A 22,055-nucleotide genomic window follows, 5' to 3' on the forward strand; every position below is an offset into this window, starting at 1 on the left:
TGACCTCATTCCCAGAACAGCATTGTGTTTCTTTTCTGCTTTGGAATAATAGGTGGACAAACCCGCTATCTCTCCCCAGCTGTTTGAATCTTGTGCCAGGTCCAGGAGCTGGAGAAAGGCTATGGTGCTGCACAGGAGCTAGGGAGGATGTGCCCCAAGTATGGCCTTGAACACCAGCTCCCAGTGCCCCTGTGTGCTGGTGCTGCATTGCAGTAGATGGCTGGGAAGGGAGGACATCTGTCACATGACTCCATGAAATCTCATTGACTGGACAAGGAGAAGGTTGAAAGAACTGCGGGATACACTGGGTATATTGAGGTCTGCTCCACAGCTTCATTTTGGCAGGACCTTTGGAAGACTGTTGCATTCAAGCAACATTTCTGTAGCTGGCAGGAGGCCCCTCTGTATTGGGCTTACATTACGGAAAGATGGCAAACAGACCAGGGAGGCAGGAATGTACAGGAATATTCCTTCTGGTTTTTGCCTCTTCCCTTTTCTTTTTCTCCAGCTCCCTCTAAAAGTCCTCACTTATTTCTAGGCAATTGGGTCAAGCAAATGAAAGTCTTAAGAGATCAAAGCTATGGGTCTAGTTCTTACTAGATGTGTTGCAGTGCATGTGTTGCAGTGAGTATTGGCTGGGTAAGACCTACTGCCCATCACTTCTGCTTCCCCTTTGCAGTGCGAGCAGAGCTGAGCAAGGAGGATGTAGTGTGGCTGCTGCACGGCAGGCAGAATTTATTTCCTCTTCTCAGAAAGCTCAAATTTATCAGTTAGGGAAATGCAGCTGTGTGTTGGCTTGTAGGAAGGATAGTGGATCACCAGCTGAGCTCTTTGAACATGGAGGGCACTAGCATTCTTGGGGAAGAAGGGTACAGGTTAGAAATGCAGGAAGTCAAACAGACAGTGAAAAGATGCAGGGAGGCTCTGGCAGGAGCTAAGATGCAGGATCTGAAATGAGAGGTTCATGTAGGTATTGTTAATAAACAGTATGGGATAGTTTTATTCTCCAGGAAAAGACAGGGAGACATCTGGAGGTTGGAATTTAGGGGCTTGGGGCAATCCAGGGTGCAGGAAATCCATGTATGCATGAAAGGTAGGAATGGACAAGGAAGGTCCAAAACTATTACAGAAACAGAGAGCCTGTTGCAGAACATTTGAGGACCAAATCTTATATGGCAGTTGGGTGGTGTGTGTGGAGTTCTTTTGCACTCTGTATGCAAGGTTTGCAGTGTGACATTTCTATATTTGGAGGGGAAGGAGGAGGCAGTCAACAATTGCTTGCACACTTCCCTGCTAATGCATTAATATAAAGTCAGTCACAGTTTCTCTCTAAGATGAGACTTGTCATATCTGAGGTCTAAGGTTTTAGATATCTTAAAAACAGATATCTTCCTCATAAAATTTTGCGATAGAAAACATCCAGCCTTTCAAAATAAATTATTACTTTCTTGTGCAAATGAAAATTGTGTAGCAGTCTCAACCCTCCTGTGGTTTAACAGGTGGTGTATACAGCAACTCTTTTATATGAACCAATTATAAATTTGTGGCACTTGCGAAGACATTGATGTGGCTTGTAGATTTTTCTCAAAATTTGTATGAAATAGAGGATAGACACAGTATTTTTTAACTGCATGATGGAAAAGTATAGCTTTCTTAAGTTATAACGGTATTGGAAATGTTCCAAATTACTAAGATTACACTAGTACTCATTATAAAAATTTAAATCAACTTCATAAACTATGCATAGATTAAGAAATTAAGCCACAACACAATTGTGTTTTGGGATTAGCAGAGAAGTTAATTCTGTTTTATTCTAAAATGCAGAACCTCAAAAGAGACATGAACATATTAGCCTAAGGAATAAAATGGGTCTTTTAATACTAATTCATTTAAAGTGAAACTACACAAAAAGTAATTTTAAGTTTTGTAAGACAAGAAAAAATAGTATTAGTGTTACAGTGTACCCACTAAAGTACCAATTGTTCGTTTACTTATTTCACACATTGTAATACTGCTCAAAAGTTCTGTGGTAGTCATAGAAAAAGTCTAAAATCTCTGGTGTTTATGGATATCCCTGAACAACAAACTGCACAGAGAACTGCAAATACAAATTCTGAGGAACTAACTCTCTGTTTCTGACTCTGCTTCCATTTTCCCAAGAAGAGTTACTGGTGGGTAGAACTTTACAACTATAACTGGATACTTAGATGATTAACATAGAAGTTACGAATTTGGTCAGATATGTAACAAACTCAGAAATTATTTGGTGCGCAAAATTATCAAAGAAATTTATCTGTAATCTTGAAATCTGGCCCTAGATGTGGAATAGAGGCAAATATTAGAATCTAATAGCAGGGGCAAAAATATCTCATCTGTGTAGGAAATATATTGCACATTATATTATTTTTTCCACAATCTGTGGATAAGAGTTAACTGTTTTTCTTTATAGTATCACATTAGCAAGACTTGCATGAGATTATATTTTAGCTATTAAATACAAAATAAGCATATGTAAGTGCATATAAAATATTTTCATACATAAAATAATTTTGCCACTGTGTTTTCAGGACTGACCAACTTTGCAGATAATTTAGGTAACCTTTTTAGTAGAGTGTCTAACAATAAATCTTTTCTCTTCCCTTATGAAAGTATATGGTGGGGTAATATGAATATTCAACTGAACTGAAAGATCGAGATGAAAAATAAATTTTGCTGTAGTTTGGCTAAGTAGTAGACTGTTATTTTTCAGAAAATACCAAATGTATGAGACATAATCATGTGCCACCTGCTAGTGTTTCTGGGCACATGTTTGGCTAACCTGTCAGTCTTGGCAAGTAATCTCTTCATATCACACTCTTCTCCACTGTTCATGAACATCTCTTGTTCCCATCTTCCAGTATTAGCCAAGATTTTTTTAAAAATTTCAGTAAAGAATGTGATTAGTGAAAAAAAAGGGGATAAAAATATGGGAAAAATGCATTTTGTAGTTAAGATATGTATTTTTTAACAACCTAGCCAGTGCTGATCATGAAAAAGAAATCTCTTTATGATAAATTTACTGGGTAGGAAATATTGGCAAATGGTGAACTCTCCAATTACTATTATAATTGGCAATTCTAAAGCACTTGCATAGCTCTCTCCTCAAAATACTGTACAAACAATCATTCCTCATCACAAGAGACATATAAAATTCATAACAGCCAGTTGATTTTTGACCATTAACACCAACTCTGATGAATTTCTGTGTAGTGGAGGTTTAATTAATATTCTGAGGGTCACCCATTCCTAAGAGTTTCATAGGTGATTAGATGAAAGACAAGATAGAAATAAAGAAAAAAAAAAGCAAAAAAAGTAGAATTCAACAAAAAATGAGAAAGAAGAGATGGCATGTCAAAAATTAAGGGCTGAGAAAAGAATGTAAAATAATTGATGTTTGATTCTACTCTTTCTGTAGGATTGTATGCTATTGTAAAAGCAGGTAATTAAATTAATGAGCTATAGTTTTGACACCATAACTACTGTACCTCTAAAATAATTGTAAATTGCCACAGCTGTCTCAGTCTGATTTACAGCTTTATAATCATGAAGTAGATAATCAAATTGTTGGCTTTCCTAAAGAATTAGAACATGATTGTGTCTGAAAGCTACCAAGAGTTTTAAGACGTGAGAACAGCATTCTTCATTGGTTTTAAGTGTTCCACATTGGATCTAGGCTCAATTTAATCACAGCTTACCATACACACAGTTATTTCAGAAGCATGCCTGTGCTTCAGCCATATCTTCATCTATAGTTGTTTTTCCTATGCTCTCACTAAGCTCAGCTTTTGTTTTATTTCTCCAGAGAACATTTTCTTTTAGTTTTTCATAAACTATTGGTATAATTTTGTTTTTCTTGCAAAATCTTTTTTGGCTGGTTTCAAATCACACTGTCTTTTCTGTCTGCTCAGTGCTTATGAAACTTCAGCAGCATGGTAGCTCTCCAGTAGTCTATACAGGCACAGGTCCTTCCTAGTTCAACGTCATTAAATTTTCTCCACAGATTCACTTCCACTGGTTTCCCAAATGAGTTTGATCCATAAAAATAAAATAGCTGTAATGACATTAAGGCTTTTATTCTTTTTGTGAGCCAAGTGCTAGGCAAAATCAAAACTGCTTAGGCAGGTCTGACACTGTCACACAAGGTCAGTAGTACATCTGTATTATGGGCAGCATATGTCACATCTCCAAGCCTGCAGTCAGGATTTACAAGTTATGTTAAATTAACATAATCAATGTTAAATTAAAAAACAGTAGTGCTGTTTGTGTAGTTTGTTTGTTTTTTTTAAATTTAATCCTAGACCCTTTTCTTTTTGTCATGCAATCCTCATTTCCTGCTAATTTCTGCAGGTTCTTTTAAAAATAGATATACTTTGTTTTCCTCAGATGAAGTGGCCAAAGGCAGGGAGGATGCTGTACCCATGTTCTAGTGCCAAGACATAAAAGGCAATACCTAGATTCAGATTCATCTCACCTAGCTCTAAAGGTAAACAGAGTAGGTGTTTGTAGCTGAGCTGGGCATTCAAGGCTACCTTTATGATCAGTGGAAAAAATAGGCACTTTTAGGATGTGAGTCACCTGATATTTTAAGCATCTAATTCAGAGTGAGATGAATCACGTTTTCAACTTCATTGTTGACTTGATCTCAATTAACGGGAACGTAGGATGTCTATAGATGACTCGATCTTAATTATCGGGAATGTAGGATGGCTGTAGATGAGTGCGTTTAGACAGCTGATTCCCATCCCCACAGTCTTGTGCATTTGAAATCATCAGTGAGTGTAAGGTGAAGCAGTCTTTTGAAGGACTACTCTTATTCCAGATTCTTTATGTATTTGGAAATAGGGGTTTGCATTCTTTCTGGCCTTTTTTCCTTGGAGTATTTTGTAAAAATCATCCTTTTTGGTAACAGCCTTAGAAACTAATTGGCAGTCCTCAGTTAATGGAAGAATTAATTGATGGGCATCTGCTAGATACCTGTGCTCTAACTTTGGCCTAGGCAGCTTGGTGACTGTGCCTGAGCTTTGTTTACATAGACAATAGGTGTGATCACCATCCTATAGGTTTGTCTTGCTTCTAGTTCTTCAGAAGGGTTTCAGCGGGCCAGACCTACTGGCTTTGCACAGCTCTTTAGCTTCTTATCAGCATGTGCTGCACTATGTTTGGGCAATGACACTTTGTCACTTCAGGGAGTGGGCTGCAAAGTATCCTCACATTTTTAGGACGGTTCTTCTGACACTATGTTGGTGAACAAAGAGAGAGGCTGTCTGGATTCTGGAGAAAAGCAGGAGTAAATAACCACCTGGAAGGAATTTGTAAGAATTAGCTGTCCAAAAAAACAGCAACGTGGAGATTTTGTGACATCTGACTGAGATTGATGTTGTCTGAGCAATCAGAAAAGCAAAGTAAAAAATCCAATAATTTCTACACAGATGCAAAGGACCTTATCTGCCTTCTGGTCACTAAAACATACATATGTCCTTTCTTTAAGGAATCATATAAATCTAAGTTACTCACTTACTGTTCTATGAGAAACAGCATTTTTGTTCTCTTTACCCAATAATCACTTTTAAGTTTATATCTTGGCCTTCTGAGTTTACTTTGGTCTATATTAGCCCAGCTAGCTGTTCTCACCTATCTGTACTGGCACATAATACGTCTGAGAGCTTGTTTGCTTGTTTTTCTTGCAAAACAAATTTATCCATATTTAGCAGTTTTCCTGAAAGAACATTTTTTGTTCAGTTGGTATCTTTTAGCTAGTTTGTATCTTTTAGGAGGGAGATTGCATAGGCAGCATAAAGGGCATATTTATGGGATGGGAGGGAATTGGGAGAGAAGCGTCGCTCAAGGACACCATGAGCCCTAAATGTTCACTGCTCATGTCAAAGGGACATTTTGAAGGCCATTGAAGGATTACTGTAAGATAAGTTTGTCTCAAGGGCTTGTGATTCATGTAGCATCACATATGACTTCAGCCAGAGACTGAAGGCATAAAGGGAGGAAAGAAAGTGGATAAAGACTAACATCAGGTGGAAGCCTATATAAAAAAATGTTTGCAGGTGACTGGGCTGAAATATTTAAATTTAAGGACATAGCCCACTTGCAACAGGACACTATTAGGACTGCAGCAGTTTTAGATTGAATAAAGTTAGTCCTGAAGGCCATGGTCTGATTGCCTTAAACTTGATAAAAGGGCTCTTTGCTGGCCTTGCAGAGTTTTTCAAGTCTGCAGCCAGCCTTCTTCAGGACACAGAGTATCCAGATACTTGTATAAAATCAGTCATCTCAGGATGAAGAGTCTGAACATAACTCTCTAGTCAGCCTGCAGGAGCTGAAGGCATTGTATTGTTTGTATATGCACTATAGACTCATGGCAGTATAGGGTATTGAGGCCTATCAACAATACAGGTATCCTACCAGCACTGATGTCCTCTGTGCCTGAAAAAGACAGAAATGCTGAAGACTTGGGTGTGGTGCACACAGTCATTGTGTCCTTAGTGTCCATGATGATCCTCCAGGCTATGGGTTATTACAAAGAGGCTAGTCTTTGTATATACAGAGTTACTATCCCTTTAGAGCAGGCAGCAAGATGGAATATGAGTATCTTCTTTAACCTCACAACTGAAGATGTTTTGTTAAGCTGTGAGTGGTATTAACCATGTTTCTAATGCTTATCAGGCAGGCTCATCATATGGGTATGATGACGTTGCACATTACTATTACAGTTACTGTGGCAATGGAGTTCCCACGCCAAAACGGTTCATTACTTGATGGTAGAAGTTTGTGTGGCCATTTCTAGAGTGAGTTGTCTGACCTTTTGGCCACAGATGTAGGCATGCAGAAAGCTTTGCATTTCAATACCAGAGAGCATTGAATGGAACAACTCTCCTATTGTGTGTGACTTACCAAGTGTGTAAGTCTCTGTTCTCCAGAGCAACCTCTTCTGAAAGTGAGGAAAGGGCAGGACAGTGACCGAGATTCAGTATGTCATGATCCAAACAAACGAGCAAGCAATCTTTCTTCAGTTGGGGCTGAAGAAATGTGTGGCCTGTCACTTTCAAAAACGTGGTCCTATCATCAAGGATGCTGAGGTACATCACCTGTTCAGGGACTCCATCTGTGTTGGTGATAATGGCAGCTGAAGGCAGCATACTGCTGGAGAGATAAGATGGTACCAAGGCGAGTGGCTTCTCTTACAAAGAATGGTGGAAGATCATGGTTTGTGCATTAAATAAAGCAATTTGTATATGCTAAAAGTGCATATGCAAATTGTCATGGTGGGCAGAGGATGTCTAGGATGGTTGCTGAAGCTGAGTTCATTCATGCTGGAGTGTCATTGGGAGACTATGGTGTGAGTTGGAGACAATCTAAGACTTACTGTGTAAATACGATTACCTGAAGCCACTTTGCCAGACGAGCCGAAGTCTGAACTCTGGTACGGCTACCAAAGATACTACAGGTGCCCTGTGGTAACTAAAACCTAAGCCAGAGCTAAAATTCAGAATGACCTCAGTGCTCACACATTCTCTTGAATGGTGACATTTTGCAGTAACATTAGTTTCTGATGGATCAATTACATTAAATCCCAAATTAACATCTGTTGCAGTGATCTGATCTAGAAATCACAATGGGATTGTGGGTTTGCTGTCCACATTACAATCTTTTTATTTTTCTCCCCAGATTTATCTAGGATTGAAAAGAGTGTGGTCCGTTGTCTTTACAAAATTGTCCAGATGCAACTGGGGAACAAATACACTCCTAAACTGTAAACTTCACAAATGAGAAGATCAACTTGCACTGTTAAGATATTATATATAACCTTGGCCAGGTTTTCTGTGGTTTTTGGGTCAGCATTTCATTTCTTTCCAAGTCTGAGGTTTGAGAAGTTACTGGGAAAAACATTCTACTATTCCTAGTCCAATGAAGTAAAAGTTCATATGTTTGTGCATGAACTACATTGACTCTTACCTCCTCTATAGTAGAATCCAGTTACTATGAATCAGAAAAGGAAAGCTAACGGAGTGGATGCATGTCATGGGAGAGTTTTCAAGAGGGAATCAACAGTTGCCTAACAAAACTTTCTGGTTCACTCAGAAAATAATAGACTTATTCGTTTGTTTGGAAACTCATTTCTTTTTGATTTCATAAAACACGGTGACGATTTAAACTCACTATGTCTAGGTCATAACGTATATGTCACTTCTGCCACTCTGAAGGGTCAGGGTCAAGGTATTAATCTGCAATTAAAACCGTGCAACTTCTGTGCATGGTTTTAGTCCAGTGTGAACATTTTGGATTTTGTGATTTTGTGATGCCTGTGATTTTCCACTGGCTTTAGTTATATTAATCTGTTTAGTTTACCTACTGCCAGGCTGTAGCCAAAGAACACCAGAAGATTCAGGAAATGGAGTAGGGAATTATTCCATAACTCAGTTATACTTGTCCATAACTCATCTCTTAACAAGTTACAGCTTGTATGTTTTATAAACTAAAATGAAAAATTGGAATAGTATTTAAACCAAAACAAAACTGAGTGTTTAGAGATTCACTAGCATAGAAAAATTGCCCTGCTGAAGCATATTATACATGTTATACTGCAATACTCAGTCTTTCATTAAGCTTTATCAAAATTTATTTAAATTTTGAAGTATTTTCCAGCAGGAAATGACAAAATAATCTGTGATTTGAGAGAGTCAAGTTCAAGAGAAAATCAAAAAGTCACAAAGGTGTAAATGAAGAATTCTGTTTTATACTTTACTACTTATTTCGGCCTTCTTGTTTTACAAAAATGGCAATATTTTAATAATATTTTGGGCTGGGATTCCACTTAAACAATGTTTTTGTTCTAGGAGTTTTTTCATTCCATTAATGAATTTTCATTAAATAATTTCTGGTATAACAATAAAGGTTTCTATAATTTGACCTACTTTCTTTTGGATATCACATAAAACTATTTTGTTTGTTCAGTATTTTCTAAAAATATATTGACATGGTATGTTTGGTCTTAATTTTTTCAATTATATTGTAATTGCCATTCAGATTATATATACTCATAATCAAAAGTAGGGTATTATTATACATAAGAATGACAAAACTGCCCACAAACAGCAATTTTCTTTCCTCTTATTCAGTCATAGGCATACTATCACAGACATGCACATTAAAGTATCTATCTAGGACTTACTTAATACAGTAAATAAAATGAACTTTTACTATGGCAAAATAAATTTCAGCCATACGTCTAAACAGAAAAAAAAATCCTTGACGTTGCCATGCAAAGTAAAACAATATTTCATTTTCTGGTTGCATTCAGTCATACTCACTCTAAATCCAAATCCAAATTAAATAAATTAATAAAATCTCCAAATAGGTACTGTATTTATAGAGATGTCTGTGAGCCAAAAGCTGTATAATTTTCATTTTATTTAATCTTGCTTTCTGTCAGGAAACTGAAATGCACTATAACTTCATTGTAATGTTTATATTTTTCCATGCATGTATGTGCATTTTACTACAACTTGGGCACCACATTTGGAATCATCTTCATTATAGTCTTGTTAGTACTTTTATTACTTGTACTCCAATAACGCCTTTAGGTTTCAGTTGAAAGTGGGGAAGAAAGATACTGGGAAAAGGCATCTGGCCAGTAGCAGGCAGGAATTTTGTCAAAGGACTCAAGGACCACTGGTATCCTGAGTCCAGGTACGGTGCCTTTCTCATAAAACCATCCTTTCCCTAGTGTCAGTTGTGACAATTCTATACTCTGATACAGTTCTCTGCTCTAGGAAGATCAGTCAAAGTAGTATAATTATGACACATATGATGTCAGAGGGTTCAAGCAAAAGGAACAGGATAATGCATGCCATAAAGTGGACTGTGCCAGGTTACATGTTCCATAGGTCTCCTGTACAGCTCCTGTACAGTCTCAGCTATCTGAAAAGCTAATGTTTCTGCCTGCTGGCAGATCGTCTGCAAAAGCTTTAATGGTCTTTGCCCTTTCCAGAGATGACTCTAGAGGAAATTTTGTATCTTTCTTTCCTAGCCTACTGAACTGAGATCAGAGTATCAAAATGTAAAGCTTTGTATTCACTAGGAAGGGTTTTAATTAGGATGGGACATGGGATGCTGAAATCTTAAGCCTGTATATTTTATTCTCTATTATCTGTATCTATGACCTTATTATCTATTATGGATTAATTATCTTTTTTAAAGAAGAGAAGGAAATACCTAATCAAAAACATTTAATATTTACAAAATTTCATGGTCATAAAAGTTCACAAAAAATAAATAATAGAAAATAGGGCTAGAGCAGAATTCAGGAGGTTATTTACTCCATCTGCTTGCCTCCAAACCAGCATCAATTCTTTGTGTGTCTTTTGGACAAATATTTCTTTAACTTTTCTTTCCTGTGATGGAGATTTCGTAACTGCTGTAAACAATATATTCCAAAATTCAAATATTCTTGCCATTAAAAATTTTTTTCTAATACCTAGCATAAATCAGCCCTGATGTTACTTAACCTCATTATTTCTTGTCTTACCCACAATGGACCTGGAGAACAGATGATTGTCTTTGTAGCTGTTCTTTAAACCACCTTCTTATTCTCTTTATCTCTAGAGTAAACAGCTCCAGTTCCTTCAGTTTTCCCATGTAGCTCGTACTTTTGAGATATTTTGCTATCCTCCTCTGGTCTTTGTCAAGTTGGTCAGTGTCTCTTCTGAAGTATGATACCTAGAATGGATGTAGTACTTAAACTGTGCTTTTATCAGTGCCAGACTGAAGAAGGATGATTTCTTGTATCTTACAGGTTACAAATCTGGTTATAAGCCTCTCTGTAAAGTTTGCATTTTTTCTGACAACATTGTGGTATTGATAGGTAATACCTATGTTGTGTTCCATTGTTAACATCAGATTTTTTTCTGCAGTTCTGCAAACTAATGTCTTTGGCATCAGCCAGTTCTCTCAGTACCATAGTGCGGATTCCATGAAGCTCAGCTAGTGTGAAAGCATCTAAGTTATCTATGTCTTTAGCATAAGCAGAATGTTTACTGCGTCATCGTTGACATTAAGTATACGTTGCTAGAGCATAGTAAAGACTAATGCATATAAAAGACCCACTAATGCTTTTAGCCTTCTTGGTTATATTTGTTGAAAGCTTGCTGTTGACTAACAGTTTTCTTCCTCTTGATTATTACGGAAGTATCAAACAAAATGATGGTTTCAACTTGTGTGTCCCTTGGTAGTTGTATTTTGGTTTGTGTCTTTATATGCTTATTTACTCTTTTATTATCATTCTTAGTTACTTGATCTTGTTCTCACCCTCTTTATGCTTCCTGAGTTTCAGCCAACTGAAGAGCTCATGATTTTGCCTGATTAATCTCTTTTTACACTTCCTGTTCTTCACCCTCAATGAGATTTTTGCTTTTGTACTCTTTGTGTAATTTTTTTAAGGCACTGATGACTCTTCTCCTTCTTTCCCATTACATAATGCCTTCTGGTTTCCTGAATTTACATAACAACAATGGATGAATTTCTGACCTTGTAGTAGCTTTTCTTTAATTGCTATTTGATACACTGCCATTTAAAAACATTGTTGTACCTGTGCAATGTCCTGGGCAACCAGCCTTCAAACTGCCCTGACTTAGTTTGGAATCAAGATGATTTCATCTGCTTTAGGAGGTAATAGCTGCAAAATAAGCACGAAGCCATCTTTGCCAGTTCTTTTCACTGTAAAATGCATTTAACAAACTTACAGGGAAAAAAGTGAAATGCTTAAGAGTATTAAAATATGTCCCTGTAGCTAATTTTGGTTTTTTCCCCCCACTGGAACTTTCTTGTGGCTTAAGAAGCCCTAGGATGACCTTAAATACTAATTTTAACAAACATTAGAACCAGCAACTAAGTAGGTAGCTATTTGCTACCATTTTCTATTGTTGAGGAGCCACCATAACCTGAGAACTTTGAGCAGTGAGGCGGGGGAGAGGCATGCTGTATCTGAGGAGAGGCATGTTTCTGCCAGAAGGTGTCAGAAGGTACTTAAATACTTTAGAAGCAGTGTCCAGCATTCCATGAGATCCTAAGGAAGAATTTCTGAAGGCCTGAGGATTTTTAAATGGAGAAAGATAGGACATTAAACAAGCCAGTGAAAAGGGGGTCTGGGTACAGCCAAAAGTTTATGCATCTTGCATCTTGCTGTGCATTCAGAATGGACTAACTGATGTGTACAGTCATATTTGGAGAAACATCACCAAATAAGGATGTTTCTAGTACAGTGGTGACTAAAACTAGCACTGTTCAACAGTTTTTTCAGAGTTCTGGATGTGAATATGAAGTCACTCTTGAAAGCCAGAAATGACGAAGAATGTGGAATAACAGGACAGGCTCTCAAAGGCGGGTCTGAGTTGCTTGGCAGGGTGTCTCCATTCAGATCAAATGTGCTTCACGATGCCCAGGTGCAAAATTAAGTGCATGAGAACACAAAATTCAGAACATGCCTGTACAGTGAGGGGCTGTCTTCTGGAAACAGTTACTCTAAAAACTTTAGAAGTTAGAATGCAAGCAACTGAACAGTTGCTCAGTACTTCTGTGCAAAGACAATGAATGGGTTTTTTTGTAATCAGGAGCAGTGAGTAGGCTTAGGGAAGTAAGGTTACCTTGTTGTACAGCGCTGGTAAGACTCATTTTGGAAGCAGTGAGTCTTGTTCTGGTGCCCAAATTTTCAAAATGTTTGAAAAACAGTGGTGAAGGCAGGCAAGCTCATTATTTTAACAGTAAAGATGATTATCCTTTAGAATTCCCATTTCTTGACATCTTTAAATCAAGACCAAAGTCATGCCCCAGACAGATGCAGGGTAGGCGTTAGTCAAATGCTAGTTATTATGTGGTACACAAAAATAAAAGGATGAAAACTTAATGACCTATATTATAAAGGCAGTCAAACTAGCTGGGCTAATATTCCTTTTTACATTAAATCTTAATGTTTTTAAGAATGAAAAGATAATTCAGCAACCTTTGCATGACACCTCTGTAGCTTTCATCATTCCTGAAATGCCCTTTTCAGTTGTGGAAAGAATATAAAGGCAGGCTCCACACCCTGCCCTGCTGTAATGGAGAAATTTTATGGGGAAGGTCTCACAGAGACCTTTTTCTTTTCTTCGTCCCATCACAGAAGGTGAGATTGGACTCACAGATGCCAAATTTATATACAGTCTTATCGTCTAAAACATCTGCCTTTGTATACATACATTGAAAGTTTTAACTAGATTAATTTGTGCATTATTGTATTAGAAAAGTGATCTGTTAAACACCTCAAAAATAAAAGCAAAAGAAAGACAAGCTTTGGTATACATTCTTTATAGTTCTGTAATTCTCACTTGTGAGCTCCGAGTATCATAATAGAGACATTACACATACATTGCACAGAAGATGTTTTACTGATAGTGTAGCAGTGATACTGTTTTATTTTCATTTAATTTGTGGCTATATATGTAATACCACCATATAGGAAGAGAAGCACATTTTAAACTAAATCTGTGTTTAATTTCAAGCCTTAAAATTGATTGTTGATCTGCCAGTAGAGTTTGTTTTGCATCCAGCATATCAGATTTCAAATGGTATAACAACATGATGCAGATTTTATGTCAACTTAATGGAGAGGTAACTATTTCCATGCATGTTAAAATCTATCCTGTAAGTACTGCAAGACTTACTGTAATGATAACTTCAAGAAACAAAAAATAATTGTTGAAACCATCAGTAATATTTCTTATTTTGTACAACTGATGCTTCAGCACATATGAAAAATATTTTATTGTGGTTTTACTTTAAAAACAGTTCAAATGGTGTGTGCATTTCTGAAGCTGAAAAAATAAAATGCATATATATATTTTATATACAGTTCTATTTTTTATTTAATATAAGATAATTAAAAGTTGTTTATTTTTTAAAAACCTGGTCCATATTAAATGTCATATGCCAACCATTATACATGTAAGATAAATGAATTATGAATTACTACATTATGTATAAATGTAGTTTCACTGTAGGAGAAGTACTTCTCAAAAGAAGAGACACCAGTTGTCAGGTTAGCAATATACTTCTTACATTTGTGTAAAATAATAAAAAGACAAGTTTTCTCTTTAAAAACCTGTTGCAAATTTTTTATAATACAAAGCAAAGTAAATCTCAAAGTCTAAGCTATATGAAAAGACCACGAACTTCATAAAAGGACAGCTGCTGGTCCTTTTGAGCTACAGAATATTCTGTGTTTTGGAATCATATCTTACAGATTTTTTAAAAAATCATTTAGACTTTGATATGTGTGGGTAAACTGATTTCTCTAGGAAAACATTTGAGAAGTTGCTATAATATTATTCCTTAGGACATATTTTACAAAATGGATCAAAATATGTTCTTAAAGCTAGACACATTTCATTTTCTTCTGAAGTCAAGATGATAACGATTATTAAAAAAAGGTAACATGAAAAAATTGTAGGAATCTTCCTTTAGGACACTAGAAGTTGCAGTTGTTAAAAAATTACCTTTATATTTAAACAATTTTCTGTGGGGAAATTCTGTGGATATCTATTGTTACAAGAAATTTAAGTAAAAATTAGCTATGAAGCTCCATCCACATACACTTCATTGATTAGCAGAAGTGTTTTGTCTGATGTAAGTTACTGATCTGAAACTTTATCAATTATTTTTCTCACATTCCTTTTGGATGTATTTTCTGACTTGTGATTCTCTGCTACATTTATGGTATCTGTTGAAGAGCATGTTAAATTTAAAGACTTTTTTCTGTATTTGTCTTATTGTTTCTGTTTACATTTAAGACCTATGCTGCAAAATGCTATGTTTTTGTTAGAACTACTTGTTTCATATTAGCAAACATTATTCAGTTTTTCAATATTCTGTATTTCAATATGCACAATTTCAATGTGCACAGTTGAGTAAAATATTTTCCTCTGGAAAGGGTTGGCTCAAAGTCTTTTACAGTTTCCAAAGTGTCAATTGAAAGAGATAGGCTTGGGCAGCACAGTTCAGATCTGGGTGGCAGCTAAAGCTTCCCTGGCATTCAGAGGCATGTGGGAGATGGATACTGTAGTTTGATGTACTAGGTGCTCTAAGTTGTAACTTCCACATTAGCACCAGTTGGCATTGCTCGTGCACCCTAGCTTCTGTTGCAGCTACATGGTAGCTCAGCTCTCCTAATTTCTGTGTGGCTGGGTTCATACCTGATTTGATTAATAGTAAATCTATATTATAGGTTCAAAAGAATCCATTGTTATCATATGATTTAACTTTCTGCATACCACAGGGTGTGTTCTTTGTTCTTTTTCTTGCTTTTAGTGTAGTAGCTGTGACTGAAGTGGAGCTTATCTTTAAGAAAAACATCCAATCTTGACTGAAAGATTTCCACTGCTGGAAAACTTATCATCACTCTAAGTAATTTCTTTCAAAGGATAATTAACCACACAATGGAAAACTTGCACTTTACCTCTCATCTAAACTTTAGTACTTTTAAGTTCGAATCATCATACCTCTGTGCTAGACTGTAGAGCTCTCTGTGATCACGTTCCTCTTCCTCATAGATTTATTTATTCACTATGAATAAATCATACCTTAATTTACTTTTTAATAAACTGAATAGTGCTTCTCATGTCTGTCTTAATGCAACTATTTTCCAGGCTTACAATCATTTTTATTCTCTCTCTGAATCATCTCCATATTTTCACTTTCCTTCTAGAATTGTAAAAAGGAAAATTAGACACAGAATTTCAGTAGTAGTTGCACAAGTGCCTAAAAAGAGATAATACCTATGTTCCTATTCAGTACTTTCACTTATACATCCCCAAATTCATCCTTTTAATCAAATGTTACACTATAATCTCTAATTCATATTCAACATCTGAAATATTTTTATATGCTCTGGTTTCCAGGATAGAACTCCTACATGGAGCTATATCATGTTTTCATTATTTGTAAGTGTATGACCTTAAATTTAGACATAAAAGAAACGGTACTGGGCAGATCAAAAGACAATGTATCCCAATAACCTGACTGCAACAGGAGGGGAGACACAATAATTGAGATGGCAGTGTTCTGTCATTAAAGCTCGTCTTTTGCACTCTAGATGTCTTGACCTCTGATTTCCAGAACTGTGGGAAATTTGACTGCATAACTTATGGTAGTGTGAAACTGTTTATATTCTACCAAGGCAGAAGAAACCCAGGACCATAAATGAATGCCCAGGGTGAAATAAGAACAGGGCAAACACACAGCTTTTTAATGCTCTCCAAGCCCCCACCTGGTTTTAGCTCAGGGACTTGAAAATTAAATGAGATATTTATGTTGTTACTGACCTTCAGTGAAATCTTTTAGCTTTCACAGAATCCTTTCACAACTAGTTCTACTAGTCTGTTGCCTCAGTTGAAGAACCAGCTCCCTTTATTTCTTTTTAACCTGAATCCTATTATACCTCATTATTACAAAAGATTATATCTGTATTAAAAGAGACATTGGACAGTCAATCCCTATCTATCCGTCTCAATGCCATCCCTAACATTGTAGACTTCTATCATATCCCTTCAGGCACCCCTCTTCTAGACTGAAAAAACCTTGGATTATCTTTGCTGCTCTTCTCTGAAACTTTCCCAGTGCTATAGTAACCTTCCTGAAACTGAGGCTGCAGAACTGCATGAAGTTTATAAGGTGAACGTGAACCATGGATTTACACAGTGGTATAGTGACATTGTCTGTTCACTATTTTTTTCCAAATAAGTCCTAATATTCCATTTGTTTTTTGATTGCATCTACCCTAAGCCCAAGATATCATTTCTAATTTTTAGTAGTCAGCTGAAAACCTGTAATTTCATCTATGGAATCAGGATTGTTTTTTCTGATGTGCATCACTTCTCATTTTCTCATTTGCTATTTTATTGCCCTCTTAGTCTTAGTAAGTTCTTTAGCAGTTTATCACAACTCACCCTGAATCATAATGTCATCAACAAACTTTGTCACATAACCAGTCCTTCCATTTTTCAGGGTGTTTATGAGTATGTTGAATTGCACAACTTCAACACAGATCCGTGGAACTCCACTAAATCACATGCCTTTATTGAACTGACTGTTTGCTCTTATCCCCAGTTTCCTATCCTTTAGTCATTCTTTTCAATCCATGCAATGACCTTTCCTCTTATAATATAGTGGCTTAGTTTCTTTAAAAGGTTTCAGGGAGGGACTTTGTCAAAATCCTTATGGAGTCCAGTTAGACATATCGACTAGATCACGATTGCTGCAAGCTTGGTAAGTTTTGTAAGGTAGGACTTCACTTAACAGATCCATGGTGACTCTAAGTATATCACATTGTTGCAAGAATATCATATTTAGACAGATGTCTGCTAATTCTGTTCCTTATTACAGTCTACCGATTTGTCCAGCACAGATATTTGGCTAAAAGGCCTTGGATAACCCTTGAAGTCTTTTCAAAGTTCACATCACATTTGTTGTTTCCCAGGACATTGGTAACAGGGCAGTTTGAAGCAAGAGGATACATGCCACTTCTACTGAATCAACTATTTTACCCTGTTTCCTTTAGTTGAATACTATCTAATAATGGCAATTTGTTATTGTTCACAATGTTAGGGGTTTTTAATAAAAACTTTCTGTAGTCACTTCAGTTTCCGAAACATCCTCTGAAATGTCTCCACAATGGAAGATTCCAGTTGGAATCTCTTTGGTTCCTTCCAGAGTGAACACCAATGCAAAGAATGCAGATAGCTTCTCTGAAACATCTGTATCTTCACTGTGTGTTCTTTTGCTATCTGCAAACACTCATACAAAATTCAGAATACTCGACTGCCTGATTTACTAGTCCATTCACAGCAACCCATATTAGTAACTCGTCACCTGTGCTATTCACTCTTACTTCAATCTATATTTATTGCAGACTTTATCAATAATTCAATTTCTTACTATATCTGTGTTATTTAACACCATAGAATCAAAATAATCTAACATGTTTCTTCTTTGGTAGTAGTTTTACTAGTGCTAGTAGAAGAGATTAAGTTTTATATTAAATGTACTTTACACATTTGTTAATTATTTCCTTTATTTTAGGGAGGTAATCCAACAGCTACTGTAATCGCATTGTGTTCAATGAGAGATTTCAATCTGGCTCAAGAAACTTGTCAGCTGGCCATCAGAGACATTGGATGTCTTGAAGTGTTAATTAATTTACTTGATACAGAAGAAATTAAATGTCAGGTAAGTAGCTTTGTCGAATAAAGCAATGAATATGCCTTTTCTATTAGAATATTTTTTCAATTTTCAAAGTTATATAGTATAAAGAAAATTGATTTATTTTCTCATTTCTGTATTTTCTTGATTTCAAGGATTTTTTAGAAAAAAATCAATTTCTTTGACTTTCAGTTTCCTTCTTTTCTTCTGATTCAATTTAAAAAATAAAATGTTTTAGATAGCCCAGTATTTTAAAGAATTTTTCTGTTTACGTATCCTTAAATAATGTTTAACTTCTGTTATCTTCCATTATTTAGATTGGTTCATTAAAAATCCTGAAGGAAATTAGTCAAAATACACTGATCAGACATGCAATTGCAGATCTTGGGGGCTTACAGATCATGGTGAAAATACTGGACTCTCCAGATAAAGATCTAAAATGTTTGGCAGCTGAAACAATTGCTAATGTTGCTCGATTTAAACGAGCACGAAGGACAGTAAGGCAGCATGGAGGAATCAAGAGATTGGTAAGCAGACATTACAATTTATACCCTTGTCATATGCATATTTTTGTCCAAAAAATATGTCATATGTTGTATACATGATTCTTGTGGTAGCGTTTGCCATCATTAAAAAGCAGTATAATACCAAACTTCCCTGTAGATAATTTGAAAAATTTTTTTTTTAGGTTGGGCTGTTGGAATGTATTTCAGTGGGATCAACCAGTCTAACACTATATCAAGCAAAAGATACTGAAATAGCACGCTGTGGGGCTTTGGCACTCTGGAGCTGCAGCAAAAGCATCAAAAATAAAGAAGCAATCCGTAAAGCTGGTGGCATTCCATTATTAGCTAGATGGCTCAAATGTTCACATGCAAACATCTTAACCCCAGTAGTGGGAACACTACAAGAATGTGCCTCAGAGGTAAGGAAACACATATAACTAAGTTATTGCTAATCATTAGAACAATTAGCTACTAAAAGGAAGCATTATGTTTGACTTACTTAAACCAGGGCAGTTATCCCATCAGGAAGTAGATGCTTTGTGTCGTCAAACTGTTTTTGAGAAGGTCACAGCTTGTAATGAAGTAAAGACCACATATTTTTTATTTAAAAGGCTAGGAGTTGTTTGTGAAAGAAAATATATAGAAATGAAATCCTTAATCAGTTTCATTTTTTTCTCATTTTTTTCATCATACTTGACAAATTTGGCAACTTAAGATGCTATATTCTGGTTGATCAGTACATTTAAATTCTACAAAGCTAATCTGCAGATGTGGCCAAGAAGATCCAATGCAGTGCAGGCAGTGTGGTTTACAATGTCCTTGTGAATTGGGTAAGACGGTGTCTGATTGATTGCAAAAAGAAGAAAAGAATATATGTGATTTTTCTACAGATTTCCTTGGCAGGTTTCACAACTTTGAGTATGTTCAGTTTTGAAATTTGAATACAAGTATTTTTTACCATTGCCATATAAGATGAATGGTTATTTCTCCATTTCTGGAATCATATTTGAAATTAAGGTGCATTGCACTTAAGGTAAAAAATACACGTAAGTTCTCCTGGTGCATTTGAGACGTGGAAGACACGATTTTTCAAAAGATTTTATATTATAAAACACTTTGTATTTTCAAAATTAGCTTCTTGAACTACACAGGTTTATGCATGCTCCACGAGACAGCAACCTGGCATATTTTAGCTTCAGTAAGTCTATATTGAGAAGGTGAAGTTTTTGAGGGTTTCTTATCTGGCCAGATTTGGAAATAACACTAAATGTATCTCTTACACAGATGTTTCCCCTCTCTTAAATAATGGTCCCCTGTTACAATGCCTGTGGGTTAAAATTTGGAAGAAAAGATCAGTAAAAAGTTTTAATTCTAAGAACATGTTTTTCTGACCTTGTTCTAGGAATAGATCTGTTGTTTTGGCTGCTGGCTCTCGATGAAATGAGTGGGTGTTTTTTGATCCCATTCTGAAGCACCTTTTTCTTCCTTAGCTCTGAGCAGGGAGTCTGGACACCTTTCAGAATATTCTGAATTCTGTTTAAGCCAGGTGGCTACGAAATAGGCATTGCAGCACCTAGTTTTACAGGTGATTTGAAGAGCACTGCAGAGAATTTATATATTTGATTATCTTTGAGAACATCAATAGTATTTTCAAGGCAATGCAGATAAGTTGTGCTTAAAATAAAGTAAAAGGCTTCTAAATATTAAGGCCTAGAATTGTAGCACTGTACTATTATTGTGACTAGTGTTATTAACTGTTAATATACAGGATTTAAAATATGCAGTTTATCTTTTTAGCCAAGTTACAGACTTGCAATAAGGACAGAAGGAATGATTGAGAACCTTGTGAAAAATCTGAGTAGTGAACATGAGGAGCTTCAGATGCATTGTGCAAGTGCCATATTTAAGGTAACTGTATTATTATAATAAGTAGATCAGAGCCAGGATTAGCCCTTGTTTTCATGTGGTTGTCAGTTTTAATATTTCTTAGTTTTACTATTTCTTTAATGTGTAAGAAATTACTGTATAAAAATGTTGATGGTCTTTGGCTTAATTCTTATGAGACTATTTTAGCTGCTTATTTAATATTATAATTAAGTTTGTTCCTACTTGCTCTTCTTGTGTGCAAGCCCTAAATTGCACAGGTATCCAACATAGAGAGGCACGGCATACTGTGCAAAGAGCTGCTTTGGTTTTTTATGTTTGTTTTCCCACAAGGTGGACAATGTGACAGTATAAGCACTGCTGCATATACAGTAGCGGTTTACTGTCAAACTCTTAGTGAGTTGTTAGCATATTCAGATACTTTAATAAAATATTTATGTTTTCTTCTGTATTAGTTTTTACTAGTTACAGCATAATACACCTACCTTTTGAAGACATCATTTTACACATTTTACATAATGTATATATTTAATTTTTTTGTATAGTGTGCAGAAGATAAAGAAACACGTGACCTCGTTAGACAGCATGGAGGTCTACAACCACTATCTGTTCTGCTTGGTAACTCTGAAAACAAACGACTTTTAGCAGCTGTGACAGGAGCAATCTGGAAATGTGCAATCAGTGGAGAAAATGTGTCAAAGTAACAATTTAATTTTACAAACATTCATTACACTATCATGTTTTGATTTTATGGGCCTCTGTTGTTTTCAAAATTGTTATGTCATGATTCTCCAAAATCATACCTTATAATCAGTTGGGCTTTCAACTTAGGTTTTATAGTACTTAAAAAATTGCCACCTGACCTCATTCAGGGGACAGTGGAAACAGTGTTAAGTTCCTGGAATCTTAAGACTCAATGGGGACAATTGGTGCCTCTAAAGAATAGTTAAGATATAGGACACTGCGTCAGGAGGTGTACTAGCACATACTAAATGTTTGACACGTGGGCTTATCTGATATCCCCACTCCTCTCTGTAGCTTACAAACTGGAATCACTGCTGCATGGTAGACAGAGTAGTTAGCACACTTAGCTTTAACGTTTTACATCAAGAGAGACAGAGAGCAAATGATCTCATTCTAGAATAGATATCTAATACACATTAGGTCGACTTACTTTTTTTATACTGGAATTTAGGATAATTAGCTTAGATGCCTCTCTCCTTGACTACAGAAGGGGCTCAGAAAAGTTGCTTAGTCTGGACACCCAGCTTCTAAATGAGCGGAATTAACTGATGAGAGTCCTACCATAGGTACCTACTACCGCTCAGTATCAGGGTTCTGAGTGATTATCTGAGAATGTGACAGCAGGAGTTATCACTCTCTACCTTT

The 22,055-nt window shown here is 36.1% G+C and overlaps 1 protein-coding gene across 2 annotated transcripts in view; it reads left to right on the forward strand.

Annotated features, from left to right (window-relative positions):
- Positions 1-22,055, forward strand: part of ODAD2 (outer dynein arm docking complex subunit 2) — an 88,414-nt gene that overhangs the window by 15,145 nt on the left and 51,214 nt on the right. For both annotated transcript variants that reach the window (XM_075495511.1, XM_075495512.1), the window contains exons 10-14: positions 18,157-18,303; positions 18,594-18,803; positions 18,965-19,201; positions 20,580-20,690; positions 21,212-21,366. In XM_075495511.1, the coding sequence (XP_075351626.1) occupies positions 18,157-18,303; positions 18,594-18,803; positions 18,965-19,201; positions 20,580-20,690; positions 21,212-21,366 (860 nt within the window). The remainder of the gene's footprint in view (positions 1-18,156; positions 18,304-18,593; positions 18,804-18,964; positions 19,202-20,579; positions 20,691-21,211; positions 21,367-22,055) is intronic.

Source organism: Mycteria americana, chromosome 2, assembly GCF_035582795.1.
Source record: "Mycteria americana isolate JAX WOST 10 ecotype Jacksonville Zoo and Gardens chromosome 2, USCA_MyAme_1.0, whole genome shotgun sequence".
NCBI classification, from domain to species: Eukaryota; Metazoa; Chordata; class Aves; order Ciconiiformes; family Ciconiidae; genus Mycteria; species Mycteria americana.